Source organism: Pan troglodytes, chromosome 7 (genome assembly GCF_028858775.2).
Source record: "Pan troglodytes isolate AG18354 chromosome 7, NHGRI_mPanTro3-v2.0_pri, whole genome shotgun sequence".
In the NCBI taxonomy this organism is placed as follows: domain Eukaryota; kingdom Metazoa; phylum Chordata; class Mammalia; order Primates; family Hominidae; genus Pan; species Pan troglodytes.
This window is the reverse complement of record NC_072405.2, coordinates 32,742,382-32,765,385: the sequence shown is the minus strand read 5'-3', so window position 1 is coordinate 32,765,385 and position 23,004 is coordinate 32,742,382. Positions and strand designations below refer to the sequence as shown.

Below are 23,004 nucleotides of genomic sequence, written 5' to 3'. Positions count from 1 at the left end.
TTTAACACTTGACATTCACAAGCCTGTACTAGAAGTCTCCAGCATGCCACTGATTTTAATCCCTGCAGCTCAGTCAGTTTTGCTATAAGAAGCCCCTACCTGAACACAAGGTCAGGGGTTGGGGGTGGGGTGGAAAGGATGCCCTAAGAAGCCCTTTTTCCTTCGAAGAATTGGCTGGAAGTTCGTATCAAATCCGTGGGCAGTGGAGATCTTGGCAAGGCATATCCTGGGGCTGCAGCCGGGCTGACATGCACACCTGGCATACAGCTTCACAGGAAACACTGGCAGTGCCAGCCCATCGATGACATCAAGGCCATGAAGGGGGAGACGGCCAACACTGGCATGCAGGGCATCCCAGGAGGCCCTTGGTTTCAAAGCCCAATCTTTAAAAGTATGTCTAAGTTTCTAGTCTCCCAGCATAGGCATCTGTGGAAATTTAGGTAACTTTCATTAATTGTTAAAAATTATTTCAAGAAAGAAATCTCAGGAAGAAGCCTAGTCTTCCTGTGTGACTGGCCTCACATCATGCCATTTTGGGCATGAAAAGATGATACGACCTCCTCTTGTCATGTCCATATAGCATTGCTTGGCTATCTGTGACAATATTATCAAATTACCAGAGCGATGATTTTCCAATGATGTGAGCTTCAGCACCTAACACAAACCTACAAAAGAAGCTTGAAAATACTCAGTTTTGAAAATGACCACACAGAAAAGCCTCAAAAGTTGTGTTTTTATTGACATTATGGTTCAATAAATCATTAAGCCTTCTTTGCTGGCTCAATTAAAATGTAAGCAATGTAGACTTCTCAAAATAAACTTCATATATGATGATGAAGGAGATGTGTGTATAGGATATACATGATAAAATGAAAAAATATTTACATTTAATCATTCTTGACATGATGTAGAAAAATACTGCACTTTCAAGAGCAAGGCGAAGTGAACACAAAGGAATAACATAAAACCTGAATTCTATTCTTCTTTCTATTGCCAAAGCCTTCACCCATCAAGTGGTATTATTTTTTTTATAGGCCATACTAGTAAGATGAAAGAAGCATTAAAGCATAGTACTTGTAATTTAACAATTCTGGAGTGTTAACTCTGAATAGTTTAGCCGTGCATTTTAAGGTGATTTGATGGAAGACTACTTTCTTTTGTTCTCCAAAGGGCAGAACTAAGTCACAAATTCATGATCTTTAAAAAAAAAAAAAAAAAAAAAAAGAAAGAAAGAAAGAAAGATTAGGCCTAAACAAAGAGCCAATGTCTCTAATTACACCTGTTTACCTGTTTCCTGGACTGATAACAATATAGAAAGTAGAATGACAAGTGAAAGACCATTATGGGTGAAAATTCACAAGATTCCTGGGACAGTTAGAGTTCTTGGTTCTTGTCCTGGCAAGGTAGCATCTCAGTGAAGCAGACTTTTGGATTCACTCTCTGATTGAAGGAAAAATAAAATTTGGAAGCCAGGGTTATTATAAGTTACAAAATATTATGTAATAATGATAATGAAAATGTATAGAATTTAAATTATGTGAATAACAATTCATATTATTTAAGAGACTATACCATTAGCTGTATTTCATGAGTGAAAAAAACTAATTTATCTGGACTTAAAGTCCCACAGCTAGTTTTTGACAGAAAAGACTAGAATTTTAGTTTCCTGAGTCCACCTCCAATTTTCTTCCATGGTATAAATTGCCTATCTTGCACAGTAAGGGGCATGTTCACCTAGGGTTCCAAGCCCTTAAATAGCTGGATGATTTTTTTTCTTTTGCGATGCTATGTTTCTGGCCTGGGCACAGTTCCCAGAATTCCCTGCAGAGTGGATTCATTCCATGATTCATGTAAGCTGTATTAAATGGTGCTTGGTAAATAAACAAGCGTTGGTCCTTATCTTTGACCTTGCCAATCCATTCCCAATGAAATGATAATTGATGGTGCTTGAGTCAATTATTTTCTTTATACTGTCTCTGCAGTTTCAACTCCAGAAAAGAATTGGGAAAGAGGAGTAAAGAGAATGTATCCTGAGTCTTTCCCCTATTTTTGATTTTTCTTGTTGCCATTTTCTATTCAGAGGTTATTTTTCACTGAAACAAGTACTATTTTCCAAGTAACTGGGTTCCCTAGCCCAGCTCACATAGGATTGTGTAGGACACAGAACTACTACCTGAATTATGACTCATTGAGACACTTTAAAGGGAGTAAAATTGTCAAATCTTATAGCATGTTCTTAAATGCTATTGATTTTCTGACAGCCTTGCAAATTAAAACTATCAGCTTTTAACCAAGAATAAAATGAGCTCATCAACTGAGGCTGTTTTTAAATACACTTTTCTTTTCTCATTTTGGTTTGTATTAAACTCATCGTTCTCTAACGGGAATTTAAACAGTTTTTGGCATAGATTCCAGCAGCCCTAATCTCACAAATGTCAAAGTAGCTACTTTCTCATGAGTGTTTGTCTACAATCCTTAGTCATGCTCATAATGATGGCTAGTTTTCCTCTCCAAAATTGAGTCATTTGAAAAATATAAAATACATTGTGTTTTAGTGTATTATAGAACCCAGTGGCATATTTTTCTCAAATCTGAAATAAAAGTGGGAAAACGTTTTGGAACAAAGAAAACAAAAGGTCTTACGTGGTATGGTTTGGAGCGTCTCCTCCGCAATCAGTTCCAGGCTTCAGTTTACACGTTAGGGCTTCGCAGCAGAGATTGGTACATTCCTTCAAAGCACACACACAATGGAAAAAGGTGGGCTCAACATTTTCTTCCCATAGACTAGGTGATAGAATTCTGGCACAAGATGGCAATGAAAGTTTACTTTTTAAGGTAAATTACTCTGATAGGCAAATTCCAGTGAAAATGACCAAGGACATTGAAAAATAGAAAACAAAATATTATCAGCAATGAAGACTTCTCAAAAGGTGAGAAATAGAATTATTCAAGAATTTTTCAAAAATAAATTTTGTCTAGATGTATGATGTGTAAGTCCAAACTAAAAAAAAATGAACATACAGCAGAAAGAAAAATATGAAAATAATTTAGAAAGCCTTTCAAAAGTGCAGGAACTCCATGAAGAACTTTATATATACATTTCCTGGGAAACTTTAAAGGCAACTTGTCTTTTAAGACAATACTTAATATTGTAAAAATATCAGTGCCCTTCAAAGTTAAATATAAATTTAATGCATTTCCATCAAATCTCAATGGTATTTGAGGGCAAATTTGCAACTAAAACAGTAACGACAAAACAATGAAGAGACTTGACATTAAAACGCATTGTCAAGTTACAATCTTTAAAATAGTGTGATGCCTGGGAGAAATATCTAGACAGAAAGCTTATTTTTAAAATCTAAAAAAAAAACCCCTAACTATATACCTAGGAATAATAAACTGGGATATCAGATCTATGAGAAATTGGATTACTCAATAAACAATACTGTATGAAGTATACATACTACTTTTTGGAAAAGAAAACAGTTATTTAGAAATTCAGTTGTTCCTAAGCCTGAAATCTCTGGTTTTATTCAATTACATAAGAAAAAAATCAACAAGATATGAAAATAATACAGGAGTTGACTGACATAATTCAAGAATTTTAGATGTTACATATTGTATATACAATGGTCCTCTCTTGGCCTCTTCCTTCATCCTTTCCCCCTTTCTTCTCTGTAAATACATACCATTTACTTGCTGAAACCAGAAGTACCTAGGGTTTTGAGTATCTTCAATTGTCTTCCACCCAAGAAACCATAGATGAATGTAAGCAAGTAAGAACGAGATAAACGTAACTCTAATTTGGTATAAAATGTCAAATCTTTCGTAAAGTTCCAAGCCTCTTTATAATTAACAGAAAGTTTACAATATTCTTCACAAATGACTAAGTTAGGCTGTGTAGTCTTCTGATCTAATCTAACCAGCTAAAATTTCTGAATACAGAAACTGAAGCATAGAGAGTTTAGATGCCATGTTCATTGTCACAGAGCCATCTTAAGTAATGGATACTTCTTGGACTGCATCCCGCTTCACCAGTGGAGCAACAGAATATCTTTTAGAAGGCAATGGGATTGCTAGTGATCAGCATTCTTTAGAGTACATAAATGCCTTGAAGGAGTCTAATTTATATAAATTAGCAGAATCATAGTGCTTATTCTGGATGTTCTATGTTAATAGCCCATTTTCTACAAATTTTTGTGATTATTTTTTCTTTTCCTCTTTCTTCTCTGTTTACAACCTGGTTTACACACTGGCTTGATGAGAAAAGACCAACTCTCCCTCTGAGTAGAACTTACTTCTAGATCTCTAATTGTTACTGTTCAACAGATGATCAACTGTGACATTATGTCGTCTAGGGATTTCTGACTAATACACGTTTTGGAAAGATTGCAAGTGACATGTTATAGTTAACAATTTACTTTTTTACATTTAACTTCATATAATTATGTCAAAATCATGTCCTAGTTTTTGAAATGCCTTTCAAAGGATTACTAAATTCAGTAGCAAAAACACAAGCACAAATCTCCTTTTTAACTACGATGCCAAGTTTGTCTTTAGAAAGAATTTCCAAAAGAATATTGGAAAACAAAAAGAAAACTGCATAATTCTTCTGCCCCAATAATTCTAATAAATAATACCTTAGGAGAGCCACAATCACAGTCTTCTCCCACTTCTAGAAGGTGGTTCCCACACACTGGTGTTGTCATTATATTTGTAGGAATAGGTGCTTGCAGCAGGCACTTTGGTTTCTGAGATAAAAGGTATCTTTCAAAATGTGCACGGCAAGATGTACTGAAATCCTTTGGGAATTTTGAACTGTAATCAGAAGAAAACTCAAATAATATGATATACAGTGTGGTGCCTTCTGCGTGAAACACAGAATAAAGATAAAGAAACACGAGACTCTGATTTATCTAACTGTATTACCGAGCTCAATGGAAATTCCAAATTTGGCAACCATTTAGGACTGCCCTGTATTAAATGTGGTGGGTGGTAGAGCATGCATACTATGGTATTTGGACATTTTTCTTCCTAGAGCCTAAGTCACAGAGCTGGAAGGATTTCAATTTCCATGTGGCCATTTAATGTTGTTCTAAAGGACAGCAGTGACAGCCATCACCATTTGTAATTATCCACTCATTTTGCACTGAGAATTGAGCGGCAAGAGATAATAATAATGAACCAGTGAAGGGAAGTAGTTGCAGGCTTCTGGGCTGTATGGAAATATTTCTCTCCTTCTTTGTGAGCATTTCAAGAACAAAGTATGTTTTATTTATTTTTCTATCCCAAAGTCTTTGCAAAGTGCCTGGCATTCACAGGTAATTCATAAATATGCAAAAACAGATTGATTGGTTGATTGATGATGGGAATATAAGAAGATCCTGTCATCAACATAATGAGATTAATATTTTTAGAAACTACGGGTTCATTTTCAGTTGCAATTATTTTAAGTTAAAATTATAAGGTCATCATACTTGCAAGCTCTATCTTGGCATATTTGGAAATCTTAAAGAATGAGCCCTGGTAGTTTTTAAAATTTGTGCATCAAGAGTCTGGAAGTTGAATTAATGGGATACACAACCCTTGGGAAAAGATATGTCCATTCAACATCTGTAGACTGCTTCCGAATTCTTAAAGATTTGGAAAACTACTCATAATAGCAAAGACTTGGAACCAACCCAAATGTCCAACAATGATAGACTGGATTAAGAAAATGTGGCATATATACACCATGGAATACTATGCAGCCATAAAAAATGATGAGTTCATGTCCTTTGTAGGGACATGGATGAAGCTGGAAACCATCATTCTGAGCAAACTATCGCGAGGACAAAAAACCAAACACCGCATTTTCTTACTCATAGGTGGGAAGTGAACAATGAGAACACTTGGACACAGGAAGGGGAACATCACACACTGGGGCCTGTTGTGGGGTGGGGGGAGGGGGAGGGATAGCATTAGGAGATATACCTAATGCTAAATGACTAGTTAATGGGTGCAGCACACCAACATGGCACATGTATACATATGTAACAAACCTGCAGGTTGTGCACATGTACCCTAGAACTTAAAGTATTATATATAAATATATATATATATATAAAAGAAAAGAAACATTCATTGCAAGTGTCCCTAAACATAATTTACTTGTAAAATAGCACTTTTGATGTCTTTATGAAACATATATCAGCAGATTACTGTAATCCAAGACTAGGTTAAGAATGTAATATGTTACCCTACACTTTTTAAGATTGTTTTTTGGGTAACACTTTCAATCTATCCTGTTGATTAGTATGTATTTTATAAACAATTTTAAAATCTGTTTTGGAACAACACAAGATCTAATATTTAATTAAACAATAGAGAATAATATGTGTCTTCAGAAAAAAAAAAAGATTTGGAAAATATCTCTCTCCTTTTAGGATGATAAGGTCTCACCTCAGATACTGATTCATCACACAACTGCCAGAGGGACACTTGGTGTTGAATGGAACATCAGGCATACCAAGGACATGGCCCAGCTCATGTGACATCACTCCTACAAGAGCCACATTATTCTTTTTTTTAGCCTGGAAAAAGTAGATATATTTATTTATTCTTTTTTTATTTAATTGTTGCCAATGTGCAGTACTTTAAAAATGGCTTAAGAGATGAAAACTAGTGAATTGTTAGCTCCTTTCCCTGTCACTGTGTATTGCAAAACGTTGAAAGAGCATTTAAAGTGGTTGGGTCCTATGAATACTTACATTTTATTCAATAAATATTTGTTGAACTAATGGATACTAAGTTACCAGTAAATCATGGTTGAATTAATTACATTCTTCATAGGAAGTACTCATAGGCACCATATCGGAGGTCTCCAAAACCTATTGCTATGATACCTATGACACTGGAGTGCTTGGCCATATGACACCTGCATGCACCCTTCTTCCTTGTCTGGCCTCTCTGGCCATAGATACTGGGGATGACTAGTATTAGCCCAGGCCACAGAGGGTACTGGATGCCCTTTCTGCTCCAATATTCCTACTCTGATTTTCTAACATGAACTAAAGAATGATATGGCACGTTCTAGCAAGGCTGATGTAAAGAAATGTTCTGTTGCATAACCCAAGGGATCTTCAGTGCAATGACCTACCAGTAGTTTCATTTCTACCTTGATTCATTGATTCAGCAAATGTTCATTTTGCTCATTCTATATAAGGTGTTATGCTGGCCTTCATAGAGGATACAGAACCACAGAGAGCCTTACTACAAATTTACAAACCTCAATAACAGCAACCGAAGATGGGGAACACAAGGAATTTGAAGCTGCCAGTCCCACACGTCGATTGTTGAAGCTAATCCCGCTGTATGAAAAGTTACAGATACTACTGTCACAATCTGAGTCTTTGTAACCATTAGCTTTTGTTAATTACATTAACGAATTGCCTCGCTGCCCTAGCCTTTTTATATTCACTAGGCCCCAAAAAACTTCTACTATTCCTTAGTGTTATGACCACAGATGGTTATCTTATATCCAAGAGCTCATTCTATCATCTGATTATTGATCCAATAATGTCACAGGTGAATTGCTAGTGGTAAAATGTCAAGCACTCTGACAATTGATCAGGGAAATATTACAGAGTGGAAATCCCTGCTAAGGAACCTTGGGGATAGCTATCCATTCTGCCTACATTCACCTGGCCAGCATGTGCTCACCTGAGAAGCTGAGCATGGTCGTGGATCTTTTTCCCCAGGTTGGAACTGTGCCATCTCAGGAAGTTGTCAAACGTGGTGCTTGCGCTGGGCACCACCTTTATCTTATCCCCATCAGACCAGATTTCCATACCTACCAAGGCCACTTGAACATCTATGGTGTTATAAATCTGTGGAAAGAGGATTTATCTTCATAAAAATGTTCAGGATTCCTTTCGTGTCTGAGAGCTTTTGTTGACCACAAGTGATAGATAAAGTGATGGACTACAAGTAATGAATTTCCATTTTGAAAGTAAAAAATTTTAAAGTTGTGTTTGTTGCCATGCATGTGATTTCACCTTGATGTTGATGCTTGTTCTGCTAAAATTTCCCTGAACTATTTAACTTAAGGCATTTGGGATCTTTTTAACTTCTTGTTGGTGAAATCTTAGGGAAGTTCCAGGCTTGTATGCAGAAACATGAGGTTTACATGACTGATGTCTTACCACATTGAGTAGGTTCATCACATCAAACACAAAGCTTCTTATCAGAGTTAGATTCTCATTATAGTTCTTATACTGTAAAATACAAAACACAAAGTATAGTGAAATAGCAGATTACACTGAGAAAGCTGATGGCATACAAGATTTCACATTTTAAGAAAAATTATGAATTTCACTACAATTAACATCTATTCATTCCATAATTAAATAATGTAAGACTGCGTTGTGGCAAATTCTATTTCAAATGTTAGGAGTTTTTTGATAAAAGTTAGACATTCATGTAAAATTTTAATGTTCTTCATTTTAAAGTTGAATACATCAAATTAACAATTTTTAGGTTTTTAAACCGAATCATGTGATTAAAATTTGATTACAAAACAATATTTGCTAGATAGAAATGTAGATTCTAGTATTTTCCTCTGTATCTATCAATATAGTTTCTAAGTTATATAGAGTTTTATGTTGATTTTATATTGACATAATATTTATATTAAATATATTTAATTTTATATTAAGATATAAAATATTGCAATATTTTAATAATGCGTTCCTTTTATTTTTCTTTTTTGGTGGATTGCCTGTAGCTATCTGGTATTAACTATATTGCCAATATCTAAATATTTTGGTGGCAGATGGCTATTAAAGGGTATGAGGAGATAACTATTACTAGCAAGGCATGTAAACAGCCAAGACACCCAGGTGGACAAATGCCCCATGATTAGCTAAAACAGTTTATTGCTTGCTTTTGCTTGATAAGTAAACTTAAAGGGTGACTGAACTGGCCAAGAAGCCCGTGTGTTTCATACTCACAAAGGCATTATCCAGCACCAAATAGAGATCAATGTATTTCTGTGCCCGAAGAAAGTCTTCTTTCTTTACAAAGAATAAAAGAACATTGTTAATCATTATCTTTATCCTAAAAGATTCCAAAGCTTAAAAGGAGACTTGTTTTCCTAAAATAGAAGATAAATAGAAAAATAAGTAAATAAATTATAGGCTTGACACATACACATACTACTCATTTCTAAGAATAGTAATATATCGCCTATCTTTGCTGAGACAATTGAAGTAAATGATGAGGTAAGGGAATTGTATTCACCTCTGGGCTTTTGAGTGATCTAGAGATTCGAATTGGGCCTTGTTTCCCGTCAGTGCTCTTCACACCACATGTGTGGTTAGCTGGGTCTTGTTCCTCCTGGTTAGATGTAAAGACGGCATGTTCTTTCTCGTCTGTGCTTTTCAGAGGTTTTATCTGGTATCTTTGGTGATGATGTGTGAAGTATCCTCTGGGAGATATAGAGACTTATATTTCAGGATTCCTGACACACAGTGTCATATTTGCTTCCAAGAATGGATTGATGTCTGCCCCTCCATCCCAATTTCACACATAGCCTTGTCATTCATAGACCTTTCAGCTAACTTCTGGTAATGTAAGTTAGAATCACTATTTGTCGATATAAAATGAAGCCTAACTTATTTACCAAGAGAATTCTGAACAAGAATTATAAAGATGAAGCAACCCCAAAGAATTTGGAATTTGCACCGTGGTAAATATTTTTCCATAGTTTATTGATTCATTTAACAAATATTTCATGGCAGATCCTAGGACTATAATGGAAAATGGAGTAAGGGAATGTTTAGATAACAAGAACCCCAGAGGGGAACATGAATGATCAGCAGGCCAACCAGAGTAACACGTTGGGATTAGAAGTAGCTTGAAGAATCCCTCTTTCTATGATCACAATAGTATGATAATTTGTTCATAAATAGAAGGTGAATCCATATAATAAAATATTACAATCCAACTTAACTGTTCAAAATTATATCCCTGAAGGTATTTTATGATATGTCGTGTGTGTTATCAGCCATGTTGGAAGAACAATGTGGTTTTTTTTTTTTATTTCAATGCTGTGAAAGATACATTTGTCTATATGTGTACATAAGGGTGCAAACATGACAAAATGTTAATAACAGTGATTACTCAGAGGTCAACTTTTGTGGTAGTTGTTACCTTCTTTTTCTTTTTTTTTGTTTTGAGACGGAGTCTAGCTCTGTCGCCCAGGCTAGAGTGCAGTGGAGCTATCTTGGCTCATTGCAAGCTCCGCCTCCTGGGTTCATGCCATTCTCCTGCCTCAGCCTCCGGAGTAGCCGGGAGTACAGGCGCCAGCCACCACACTCGGCTATTTTTTTTTTTGTATTTTTAGTAGAGACGGGGTTTCACCGTGTTAGCCAGGATGGTCTCAATCTTCTGACCTCCTGATCTGCCCGCCTCGCCCTCCCAAAGTGCTGGGATTACAGGCGTGAGCCACCGCACCCGGCCTGTTATTTTCTTATTTGTGCTTTTTCTTACTTTCCAAACTTTCTCTCATTGGCAAGAATTATCTACGTAAACAGAAACACATATAATTCTAAAATTAAGTTCAATTGTGACCATTGCAGGGAAGAATGTTTTAGAAAACAGGAAGTAACTGTTTCAGAGAGTAGGGTGGATAAACACAGAAGTGGATCCAGATATCATCAAGGTCCAGAGTGTAGCATTCTTGTTTTACATTGCTAGGCCTGACTTCTCCTAGAGCAGCAGATTATGAAATGATTGTCAGGGTAATACTTTGTTCTTCACTTTAACCACACATATTCAGCATTTCAGCAATGAAAAATTTACCAAAATAGTAAGAAGACAATATCTAGTAGCCCTTAATTCTGTGTAACAAAAAGCTTCTTGATCTTGAGTAATTTTGATGGTAGTTCTTACCTCAACCCGTCACAAGTACTGATGCTGGCAACAGAATTCTTTTCATTTAGGATGTTTCCTTTATAGTAACAGTGTTCCTGGAGTGGAAAAAGAAATTATGCTTCAGAAATGTGCGTGTGTGTGTGTATGTGAGTGTGTGTGTAATGTATAAACTATGAGAATACATGTATCACAGTTGTGAGGAAAGCTACCATCTTGAATATGTAAAAATTCTTCAAGTAGTGACTGTGGCCAGACCAATCCTCAGAAACACAAACAGCAAGAACCTCAGAGGTTTTCAGAATTGCTTCACTGGAAACTCTATATTTGGTGGCTGAGCTGTTTTTCTGACATTAATTTACACTAAGGAGGAGTCCAGGGAAGTTAAACCTAGGTGGGCTCATAGTGAAAGTGGATGCTTTCTCTGAGAAGTAGCCAGTCCTCTTGGGATGTACAGTACTCCCAGTGGGTCCTCAGGTTTGGGGGTCAGTGCTCAAGAATTTGGCTTCACTGTGCTGAGTGCCAAAGGCACTGTGCATTACAAATAAGTAAAATGAGACATCTATTTTTCTAGACTGGGGAATCCCTGATATTTCACACTATCACTCCTGAGCTCCTCAGACTAACTGATTTAATCACTGTTTTAATTGGTCTGTTAGTGGAATCCCTTTATCAGCCTCAAAGACACAAAATTATTTGTCTACAATTAGAGATTCAGACATGATTGTTGGCCCACATCAGCAAAGTTAAGGGGCAACTTACGTGGAGTGATCTAAAAAAGGTAGTGAAAAAACTCCGGTGCAAAATAAATTGACCTGCCTCAGGGTATGAAATTCCATCTGTGGTCTTTTCTCCCTTTTTGGAAGAGATATCGTCAACATAAACATTTTCTCATAGAAGACTTGAGAAGATTCCTCATTAATGTATCATCAGCTATTAACAATTGAGCATAAATTAATTTATCAGACACTGTCCGCTGAAGATAGTGTTAGCAAAAATTCAGATGTACATGAAATAAGTTTTAATGAGCATGGGGAACAAAGAACCATTCTGTGGCAGAAGTCTTTTTTTTTATATAGAGAAATGCATGTTTAGGGTACCTTGTAGGATGGCTCTGAGAAGCTGTCTTAGCCTGGGAACATGAACACCTCTTGATTGAGATTTATTGTATTCTCTTCATGATATTCTATGCCATGATTCTTAATGTCTGACATTTGGCCCTGGTATTGTCTACGGGATGATGATTTAATCAGATATAAAAATATTAATTATTGATATTTCATTGCTGACCTCAGGATAAATGCATGTATCTCCAAAAAATAGTAAATAGTGACAAGAGGTTTTAAGTACGTATAGAGAAGAGCTTTTCTAACCTATGGATAAAATGGTCTAGGGAGAAGTGGACTTTTGGTTGCTTCCAAAAATGTGACACTTGGAAGCTTTCTGCTGCTCCTATGTTTTAAAAGCTGAATGTGATTTTCCAAACTGTTGTCTCATTGATCATAGAGAAGCAACTTGCTTTCAAGTCCTTTGATTATTTTTTGAAGTTGTTCATGGACCTATGAATTTTATAAAATAATTGAGCCCTTTGGAGATCTTAGTTAACATTAGCACAAACTAATAACATCTAAAACTCAAAAGAGACCCACAAAGTATTCGGACCCTACCATGTTCTCAGGTTTCGTGGTAATTTCCTCTCCTCTGGGGGAGTACAATGTTTCAGTGTAGTCTGGCCCCAGGAGGTGCCTGTAGAGAGCAGAGAGCTGCATGGACCACTCAGGATGGTAAGAAAGGCAGAACTTCCTGAACTTCAGCACTAAAATAGTGATAGTGTCTACAATGATAAATAGCTAAGGTTCTGACCTACTAATCCTCTTCCAACATTGGAGCTCTGTTGCTGAAGCAAATCAGAGAGTTAGTTCTTCCTATTAAATCTGAGGGAGGAAGTCCCCTCATCTTCTTCCCATCTGCAGATCCCTATCTTCAAATTAGTAATTTTGAGATTTCTTGCACCAAGGACACAACCTCCACAGAACCTTTGAAGGGTGCTGGGTCACAAATATGCTTATAGGCCCATTGCATTCAGGGAGAAGTTTATTAACTGCTATAGAACTAGGAGGAACCCCATCCCCTGGAATCTATCTCTAGGCCATGCATTTTGAATCAGCCTTGGACACATATTCTCATAAAAGAATGGAAAGCTGCATCAAAGTCTTGAGTTTATCTGAGTAGAAAAACAAGTTCAGTAAGTTCCCAGGTCAAGGAAGAAAGTCATTTATATATGCCATTCCTTTTGTTTTACACTTTGTATATAATTTCCTAGGAAATCAGCCTTTTTAGCACAAACTAGTATCATCTAAAGCTCAAAATGCCTCATGTCTTCTATGTCAAACCACACTAAATGGAGCCTCAAAAAGATTGCTCCCCAATTTCATAACCTAATCCAGTGATTAGACTTTTAGGAGGTACAACTTACTTGGTTTTTTGTAGGGAGAGAATGATTTCTTCTCCATTTAAGGTCATCTGATATTGAACTTCAGGTTCATACCTTTCCTGAAAACATTTAATTACATCAAGCAATTTATATTTCTGAGCATAACTAAAATAATTATATATGTAGTATGTATTAGAAGAACAATTACAAATGCATATAGGATAAAAGCAATTCTTTTGTGTTTTTAAAATATGTAAGACAAAACAAATTATGCACTAACATGGACTTCCAAAAAGTACCATTATGTGATAATAACACTTATAGATTAAACTAGCTTTAATATGTGAGATAGGGACTTCTCATTTGCCCTAATGTACAGTATACTGTCTCAGGATCAGCCAGGGAATCAAAACAAGGTGTGTATTTTTCTTACTTTAAAACCAAACTAAATACATTAAATTAAATACTAAAAAAAAAAAAAACAAAACTCTCAACCCACTAAGAATTAGGTAACAATTACAAAATGAGGGAAATACTTGCAACAATGTAATAGTCAAAGAATTGGTATCTTTAATCAATAATAAAATATTATGTTAACTACTGATATAAAATTTAATTTTTCACTATTGACAAAATGGCTGAGGAAAAAGACAATTCACTGGAGAAAAGGGGTGGTGAGGCTTGCCAGGAACAACATCTCCGTTAAAGATGGCCGACCTTCCCGGGCTTCTCTCCTCACTCTCAAACTTAAGAGAAATGTCTAAGCAGCTTTATCCTTTCTTATCAAGTGAGGCTGTTGACTCTCTGCTGCTTAACCATAGCAGCATTCTGAGAAATTGTGAGCTGTCTCCTGAACAAAGGGGAGTTGTATACATGGGCTTCAATATGAAACTATTAGATGGTAACTCTAACATCACTTCTGTTAGTGAAAAGGCTTTTTATTGTCTCTTTGGATGATTGTAACATCTACCACAGTCATTCACCTTGCTTACCTCTTTGCCATGCTTTTCTGTCTGGTTGTCCTTGATCTCTCTTTTGTGTAAAATGTGAAGTTTTTTAGGACAAACTATTTCATGGAGCGTTAATTCAGGTGTTTGCTTTACGGCTATTGCTAGAGAAAGAGAAATAATATTCACATAAAAGATTTAAAGGTTTTGGTTTTAGTCGTGTTGTGTTTTGTTTTCATTTCTTGGGTTGCTGAAAGAGCAGTGAAGACTACATTCCTATGTAGAGAGCAAACATTATGAATAACTAGTTAATTCTCGTTCTTCAGCTTTGATGACAAGGATTTTTTTTTTTAAATTCTCCCTCTCCCTATTCTGAAAAGACATGAAGATTACAAAACAATTCTTCAGATGATCTCTCAGTGTATGCAAACTCTGGACCACCATGCCCAGAAAGGACAGGTTATGGATTAAGAACAGGGGTGTGTGAGCCTAGAATTCTGCCTGTAGTAATCCATTTCCTTCTTGCTTTAGAGTCTTCTTAAAAATTGTGAATTTTTCTCTCTATGCTCTCCAAGACTTTTTCTTTTTTATACCCTTTTCCCTCTGAAGCACAACCCCTGATTATATACTCTAAAAATAAAGTTTTTCATTTGTGTATAATCATTTACTTTTAGGAAAGACTCTACTAGCGGTAATTTTATTCCTCAGTGTGTCAATAAGCCATGATGCTTTTTCTCTCAGCATTTTCCCCCAAGACTTTAGATTTCAAAGAAATAAAGTTTTTGTTGGCCTCTCTTTGAAAGTTTTAAAGCCTCAGAGAGGAAGTAGGAAGATTGTTTATGGACACAATGTTCTTCTTGATGTACTTGAATTTACATTGCATAGACAGATTTTCATTGTTTACAAATAGTAGAAAAGAAATTATCTTGGAGACCACATAAGATGTGGTCTTATGCCCTAGCTAAATAACCTCGTAGAAGTCACTTCAGCTTTGTACCAGATTATTATCTAAGGTATAGGTTAGTGTAAAACTTGAATAAGATAAAATATATAAAATTATTTAGTACCCTATTAGGAAGATGGCAGCATACTTTTTCTATTTTTTCTTTTAATTATTCAATCATTCATACAAGGTCAGTCATGTCTGAATGCTCACATTTTCATACATAAGTATCTGTGCTTAGAGACAGTTTTCCACTCAGTATGACAGAGTGATCTTAGGGAAAACAGGAGATTTTATACCTGGCTGATACGGAAAATGAAAGGAAATTACAAAGCAAGAATTCCCTCCTAGTCAGCTCCCAAAGTTCTGCTGTAATGCTGTCCTGAGAAGGATTCATCACATACTAAAACAGGAAATCTAGAAATGTATGAGTAAATGATCTTTTATTAAAAGAGAATATGAGTCCATTAGTGGAAAAAGCCATGCGCTTGGAATGAGAATGAATTTTAATAATGTCTAGTCCCAACGTTAGCACTAATCATGCAATTTTGGAAGAGCCCTCAAAATATCTGTTTTCCTACCTCACTTCTTGTTCTATCTACCTTATTTGGCTTTGAGGAAACTTTATAAGAGTAGATTACAATGTGATTTAGCCAAAAACCTTTGCAAGATATATAAAGTAAAAAACAAATAAAAAAATAAAATAACACCAAATCCAACAGTGTTGTTTTTGTTATTGTTGTTTTGTTTTGTTTTGTTTTGAGACAGAGTCTCGCTCTGTCACCCAGGCTGGAGTACAGTGGTCCAGTCTTGACTCACTACAACCTCTGCCTCCCAGGTTCAAACGATTCTCCTGCCTCAGCCTCCTGAGTAGCTGGGATTACAGCTGCGTACCACCACACCTGGCTAATTTTTGTATTTTTAGTAGAGACAGGATTTCACCATGTTGGTCAGGCTGGTCTCGAACTCCTGAACTGGTGATCCACTGCGTCAGCCTCCTGAAGTGCTAGGATTACAGGCATGAGCCATTGTGCCCGTCCCAACAGTGTCTTTTTAATGACTATCAAAATGATAGTCAAACAAGGTTGAGTGAAATTTCAACCTCTTAATACTCAAAAATGTATTTTAAAAATGGAGACATTGGGTCAATATTATACTCTTATTTTAACTATGATGTCTCAAATCACTACATTTGATTTTTCACATAGAAGAAAAAATAATGTAAAAGTATTACATTCTTTTCTAGACAGTAAGCAACTTACCTTCTCTGATATTTCTTTTATGTGAAAACTGAAATATTCATTTGACAAATATTTATTGAATGCTGACTTTAGGCCACGCACAGTTTGAGGCTGTCAGGTTAAATAAAATAATAGAATAGACATTGATACATGCTCTTATAAAATTTACATTCTATTGGGAAATGATATTATATTACATATATTTATACATATGAAGCATACATTATGAAAAATTATTTACAGGTTAGAAAATGATAAGTGCTATGGTGATGAAATATATCAGAGTAAAGGAGATTGTGAATGCTGGATTAGAGGTGAGTGTTGCAATTTTCAATAGGGAAGTAATGATAATCACATCAAGATGATCACTTTTAAGCCAAGACTTCAGGAAGATGCGGGACTGAACCATATTGTTCTTTGGGAACAAAGAGTTCCGGATAGAGGAAACAGCTAGTAATAAGGTTTTAATGTGAGATCCTGGATAGAGAGTGCATTTAAGAAGCCACAGGGATCTAGCTGGAATGGAATGAGAAGAATGAATAATAGAATATGCAAGTAGGTTGGTTACGGAAATGAATAGATTGTGCAAGACCTGATAGAAAATTTGGCTTTTACTCTGTGTGAAATGGGGGCCACTGGAGAGTTCGGAGTAGAGAAGTAACATAATCTGACTCTTGTTTGATAAGATTGCCCTGTCTGATCTGTCAAGAGTATCCTGCAGAGAGGCAAGTGTAGAATCAGAGAGCTCATTTAGGAGGATATTGCAGTAATCTAAGAGAGAGGTGGTGGTGACTTAGATGAAAGTGGTATCAGTGGAAGCAGTGAGGTGTGGTCAAATATTGGATATATTGTGAAGGTGAAATCAATAGAATTGGTGAAGGATTGGATATAGAACATGAGAGAAAGAGAGGAATCAAGGATGACTCGATATTTTTGCCTTGAGCAAACAGAATTGCCATTGACAGACTTGAGGAAAGGTGAAGGAAGAACAGATATGTGGGAAAGGTTCTGGGTATATTGTTTTGAGATGTCTACTAGGCATCTGTAGAGGCCAAAGCAACTCCATCTTGGATGCTAATCTGGCAAGTTGGCTTCTGATTAATCCCTGTTCTGGGAGTCCTCTAAGATTTCCAGTGTATCCATTTTTCCTTGTGTAAGAGCAGGTACTTATCATAAATCTTGCCCTTAGGTCAAACAACTGTAAGGCTATCATACCTCAATTGTCCCGTACATCCCTTCTGAACCACCCCTCCCCTACAGTATAAAGGCCCTGGATCTGGAGAGTAATGGAATAGGGATCCACCATCTGTCTTGTCTCGTCACCACTCAGGACATAGACATGGCTTCTCTTTGTAAGTCCTTATTAAAACTTGCTTTCTAAGAAACTGGATCTTTTAGCCTCTTTCTTTGGCATCTCAGCTTCCTTGGGCCTTGGGGCAGGTTTGCATAGACCTGCCCACCATGAAACAGCATCTAAGTGGATTTGTTGGAAGTAAAGTGTACATTTTAGTGTGGAAGCAAAAAGATGGGAGTTGTCCTCTTGTGGATGGTACTTAAAGCTAAAGATTAGATAAATCACCAAATAACTGAACGCTGCTACAAAAGAAAGGAGTATCAAGCACTGAGCCCTGGGCTATTCCAACGTTAGGAAATTGAGGAGAAGAGGAGGAACCAGTAAAGGAGGCCAGTGTGAGGTAGGAGTTCACCAAATGAAATGGTGTGTTTCATGCCATGGAAAAGGAAAGAGAGAGGAAGGCAGAGAAAGAAAGAGAGGAAAAACATGAGAATATGATGCCCCCGAAATGACCACTGGATTTAACATCCTTGAAGCCGTAAGAGCAGTCTTGGTGGAGTGTTGGAGATGAAAACTCTGTAGAAGTAGGATAGAAGAGAATGGGATGAGACTAACTAGAGAGAAAGTGTATAGACAGTACGTTTGAAGATTTTTTATGCAAAAGGGAATGTTGGGGATTGGTCAGAGTGGTGGGAAAAACTATAGGGAAAGGAGGCAAACCTTCTGAAAGTTCGCAAGGTTCTGCAGAGCCTCGGGGAAGAATAACTGAAGGCAGCTATTCTATAACCCTGAGGCAGAGGGCAAGAAGTAGGTACCAGGGAGTGTAGGGGAATTTATCTTAAACAGGCTCATCTACTTATGTTGACCTGGAACTGACCTTTGATCATCCGCACACCTGACGTTCCCTGAAAGGGGAACAATAAATGTTAATTACCTACAGTTTGTTTTTGCTCCAGGTTTTTGGCATTGTGCTTGCACTGAATAAAAGCAAGCAGCTCCAGCTTCTCCGGGCTGCTCTTTGGACACCAGAGCCAGGCAGTCACCTAGCTGCTCTTACAGTGCATACCTGTGTCTGAATAGTCATTTCATCCATCTGCCAGCGTCTGCAGGACAGAGTCGGCAGGTGGTGCCCTGTGTGAGGAATGCTGCAACAGATTGTGACGAAACCCTTGAGAATGAAGTGAAGTGACTGCGCGGTAAGTAATTGGTGCCTGCTGGGGATTTCCAAGTTTGAGGGGATTTTCAAGCTAGGGTTTTGTCATGGGACAACAGTTATCAGCTCAACAGCAACAGTATATAAAAGTATTGAAACAGCTGCTTAAAGCTAGCAGAGCCTGTGTCTCAGAGGTGCAATTAAGGGACCTTATGCAAACTGTTGTTTTCTATAACCCATGGTTCCCAGAAGAAGGCTTGCCAAACCTAGAGCTCTGGGAACAAGTGGGGAGAAATCTTAACATCATGCACAAGGGCAACGGGTCCCAGTAACATCTTTAACGTTATGGGCCTTAGTCAGGGCTGCTTTGTCCCCACTCTACACAGAAGAGCCTAAAAAGGGAAGGGAGGAAGAACCATCATCTACCTTACCACCTCCTCCTTCTCCCTGAGCCCCGCCGTTACCGAGTAAAGGTGCCACAGAGGAGACAAATATTTTCCCTGAGCCCTCTCTCCCAATATATTGGAAAAAATACAAGGGATACACTACTGTTATGGGACCCTGTCTTAGGCAAGTGGAATTAGAAGGGAGCTCTTGACCTGCCCGGTGATGCAAGATCAACAAGACAATCAGGTACGTGAACTCATTGCTTTCAACACTTCTAAAGAAATAAGAAAAAGCATTAGAGAAAACAGAGCCACTAGCTCATTTATGAAGGGATTAATTGAGGCCATAGCAGACAACTTCCATATGACCCCATGGGACTGGTCAGTGCTAGCTAAAACAACTTTAGAGACCAGTCAATACCCCCTCTGGTGGACAGAATATGATGAGTTGTGGGAACAACAAGCCAACCAGAATCAATTGGCCTGGCAAAACATAACAGCTGCTCTCTGGCCACTAGGGCCAGGCAGCTCTAGCTAGCAGCTCTTACACTGCATACCTGTGTTTGAGTACTCACTTCATCGGTCAGCCAGGGTCTGCGGGACAGACCTGGCAGGAGAGAGAAAATTTAGGATCTTAATTGGCAGAAGAGAAAGAAAAAGGATATTCATTTTAAGTTGGGATAATTTTTATATGCTGATGGGAATGATTCCATAGAGAATATGGAATAGATAAAGTAGGAAGGAGGGAAAATGTTAGGTCAATGTCCTTGTATGAGAAGGGATAAGATCTAGAAGACAAATGGAGGTGTTAAGCCAGCACAGATAGGTTAGATAGAGGAGCAGAAGGTAAGGCTGATCATATAGGGACATGGAGCAGTAGATTGGTGAATATGGCAGAACACCAAGTGAAACCTTTTTGCAATCCCTCCCATTTCCCCCAGAAACTTCTGGCGTGGTTTTATACACATAAAGCAATACAAATGTAATGCTGAAGTTCATTTTGCTTAGCAGTTCAGTGAGTACAAGTTTGTTTGAAAATGATTGTTTCATGCACTATTAACAATGATGGTAAGATTTTATGGAAGTTCCAGAAAGTTGTGAGATTGAAAGAAGAATAATTTACCAGATAAGATTGTGTATGGGTAAACATAAGAACATTACCAGGTATAAAATTACCTAGTTAACTGCAGCCTAATGAATATCTTCCAAAATAATAGCCTTCATTGTTAACTATTGGGTTATCTAAAGTAATAGGGAGGAATGTTTAAAAATGTAGGGCTACTTGGGCACTATGGGCATCGTAGACTATCATCAAATTCAGAAGTATTTCAGTGACTTTTTCAGCAGAATATTGTAAGAACAATAGTAATAGAAACAAGTTTCACTTTTCTAGAAATGTATCTATGAGTATTTTGAGACCTCTGAGGAATGGGGGAAAAAAGATATGTAGATTTTTTTTTTATTTCAATCAAATTCTATTTCATGACATGTTGTTTGACTTCTCTTTAGGTACAATTAATTCTCATCTGACAGCACAGGCACAGTTGTTCAGTTGGTCATTTAATGTTTTCTTTTGTTTAACAATACAATTATAATGTATTATATCTGATTTTTATTTAATAATGCAATTATATATGATTTAGCCCTCATTCTATTTTAAACTCTTCCCTGTCTTTCATCCTAGCAGAGCTATGTTTTGGATGTTGTCTTAAATACATGGATTTGATTTTTGGCCAGGAAGTTAGTTCTGTGTTGTCATTGGGATGGTGTGTTTTAGAAAAGAAAATAGATCTAGTAGGGTTATTAAATAAGAAATACAGTTCCAGAGACATCCTTACTAAATCATTATGCAAGTTACAAAGTGTTGACTATAAGCCTGTCTTTATATGTTTATATGGATCGAATAATTGAATTTGAAAAGACTTCAGTAAGCTGTGTGTATATATCGCATAATTATTAGTATAATAATTACTCCATTTTATCCTTCTTTTGGGTATAGTATTGGTGATGGACAATGAGGAAATGTAAAAGAATATGAAGGCTAGAGCCAGCCATATGTGTGCAGCTTTTGCACGGCAACTTTTAGGCAAGTGGGAATTTTGTGGGGAGCTTGGATAACTCCTCAGCTATGTACTTTACCTGTTTCAATATAGGGTTTAGCACAAATGTGTTTATACATGGAAATACGTAGGTTTACAGCTTGGCTTTTAACATGCTTATTATGTGATCACTAGTAAAATAACCAGTGACTTGAAAATTATTTGTAGGGTGTGTATAGTGTGTCATCAAAATGGTTCATCTATCAATAATATCAATAATCAATCTCAAAGACAAAAAGGGTTCCTTTTCCAGAACTAGTCATTTTGACCCTGTCATTCTGCTTTTAAGAATTTTTCTCAAGGAAATATCCCAAAGTGCAGATTTTTTAAACAGTCGTGATTCATGAAGATCTTAATAAAATTTTATTTACTAGAGAAGACATAATGAATGGAACAATATTAGCTTTTTGTTCCTCTATTTTGGAAAATATTGTACAAACATAAAATTTGTTAAAATATATAACAATTAGAGAAAATAGGACAAATTTTAGAATCCATGTTTCATATAGTGGTTTAAAATATCCTCACTCAAAAAGATACACATACGTATGTATATATAGTTTGCTTTTGCAGAGAGGTAGAAAATATACCAAAATGCAAATGGTAGTGATCTTTCGACCGTAAAAACATATGCCATTTTTTTTCAAAAGGCACTTTAAACATTCATCAAATAATTTGACTTTTATGTAAAATGCTGGTGTGATGGTACGTACCTTGAGTTTGAACAATGAGCCAAAGTACAGGCAGCAGGACCCAAGACATGGTGGCTACTGCAGGTAGCTGGGAGATCCCACGCAGCATGAAGTTGTGGTCCCCCCAGTGTCCAGTTTTATCTTCTCCAATTTCTCTTTAGAAGTTGAACAAGAAAATTAAAACCCCCACTTTTCGTGTGAGATTGGGGAATGTTTCTTAAGAGTGTTGGGAAATTGTCAAAAAATTGCAGTGTCAACATCATGAGAATGTTCCTCGAGAGTGTTGGGAAATTGTCAAAAAATTGCAGTGTCAACATCATGAGAATGTTCCTCATCTTTGAGAGATATTTATGGCTGTGGTTATAGCTCATTGAGGACTCACATCTGGACACTGTTTGCCCCTGGTGCTCCTATAAGCAGTGGGAATGTGTGAACTGAGACTGAGGTGCTCGCGTGCATATCTACATACTCACCAAACTGGACCATTACGATTGTTGTTCAGTATCCTTATAGAAATAAATCCACATATTTAGGACATATATCAGTATTCTGTACATATTTTGAGATACTGTCACAGTGAACACAGAATCTAAAAAGCACCAGGTAAAGTCCTACAAACCAAGATACTGCAAATCTCTCTAACATTCAGTCTCCTAATGAGTCAACAGGGGATGCTGATAATATTAACTGCCTCAAGATTCTTATAAAATTCATATGCATTTGCACACACACATATGCACATGCATGTAAAATTGTAAAGAAATGTGCATGTATAAGAAATGTACAAGAAATTTAAATAACCTTGACAGTGCTGGCCTTAACCGAACTATACAACATATGAAGTATGTTTGAGGTGTACTTTTTGAGTTCTACCTTATACAATAACAATGTTTCTCTGACAAAT

General features: G+C 36.8%; 1 protein-coding gene and 1 long non-coding RNA gene across 2 annotated transcripts in view; one reads left to right on the top strand and one right to left on the bottom strand.

The window, feature by feature from the left end:
* Positions 1-718: 718 nt before the first annotated feature.
* ADAMDEC1 (ADAM like decysin 1) lies at positions 719-22,294 on the bottom strand. The gene is made up of 14 exons (XM_009455040.5): positions 22,122-22,294; positions 14,338-14,456; positions 13,388-13,464; positions 12,579-12,657; positions 10,933-11,009; positions 9,280-9,466; positions 8,991-9,053; positions 8,184-8,255; positions 7,702-7,868; positions 7,268-7,349; positions 6,442-6,572; positions 4,641-4,818; positions 2,644-2,729; positions 719-1,440 (listed from the first exon to the last, which is right to left on the bottom strand). Exons 1-14 carry the CDS (start codon positions 22,207-22,209, stop codon positions 1,434-1,436), a joined length of 1,413 nt encoding a protein of 470 aa, XP_009453315.1. The 5' UTR covers positions 22,210-22,294; the 3' UTR covers positions 719-1,433.
* LOC134810844 (uncharacterized) overlaps positions 19,204-23,004 on the top strand; it is a 78,413-nt gene continuing 74,612 nt past the window's right edge. Inside the window, exon 1 of the long non-coding RNA XR_010159456.1 lies at positions 19,204-19,556. This is a non-coding gene — a long non-coding RNA (uncharacterized LOC134810844). The remainder of the gene's footprint in view (positions 19,557-23,004) is intronic.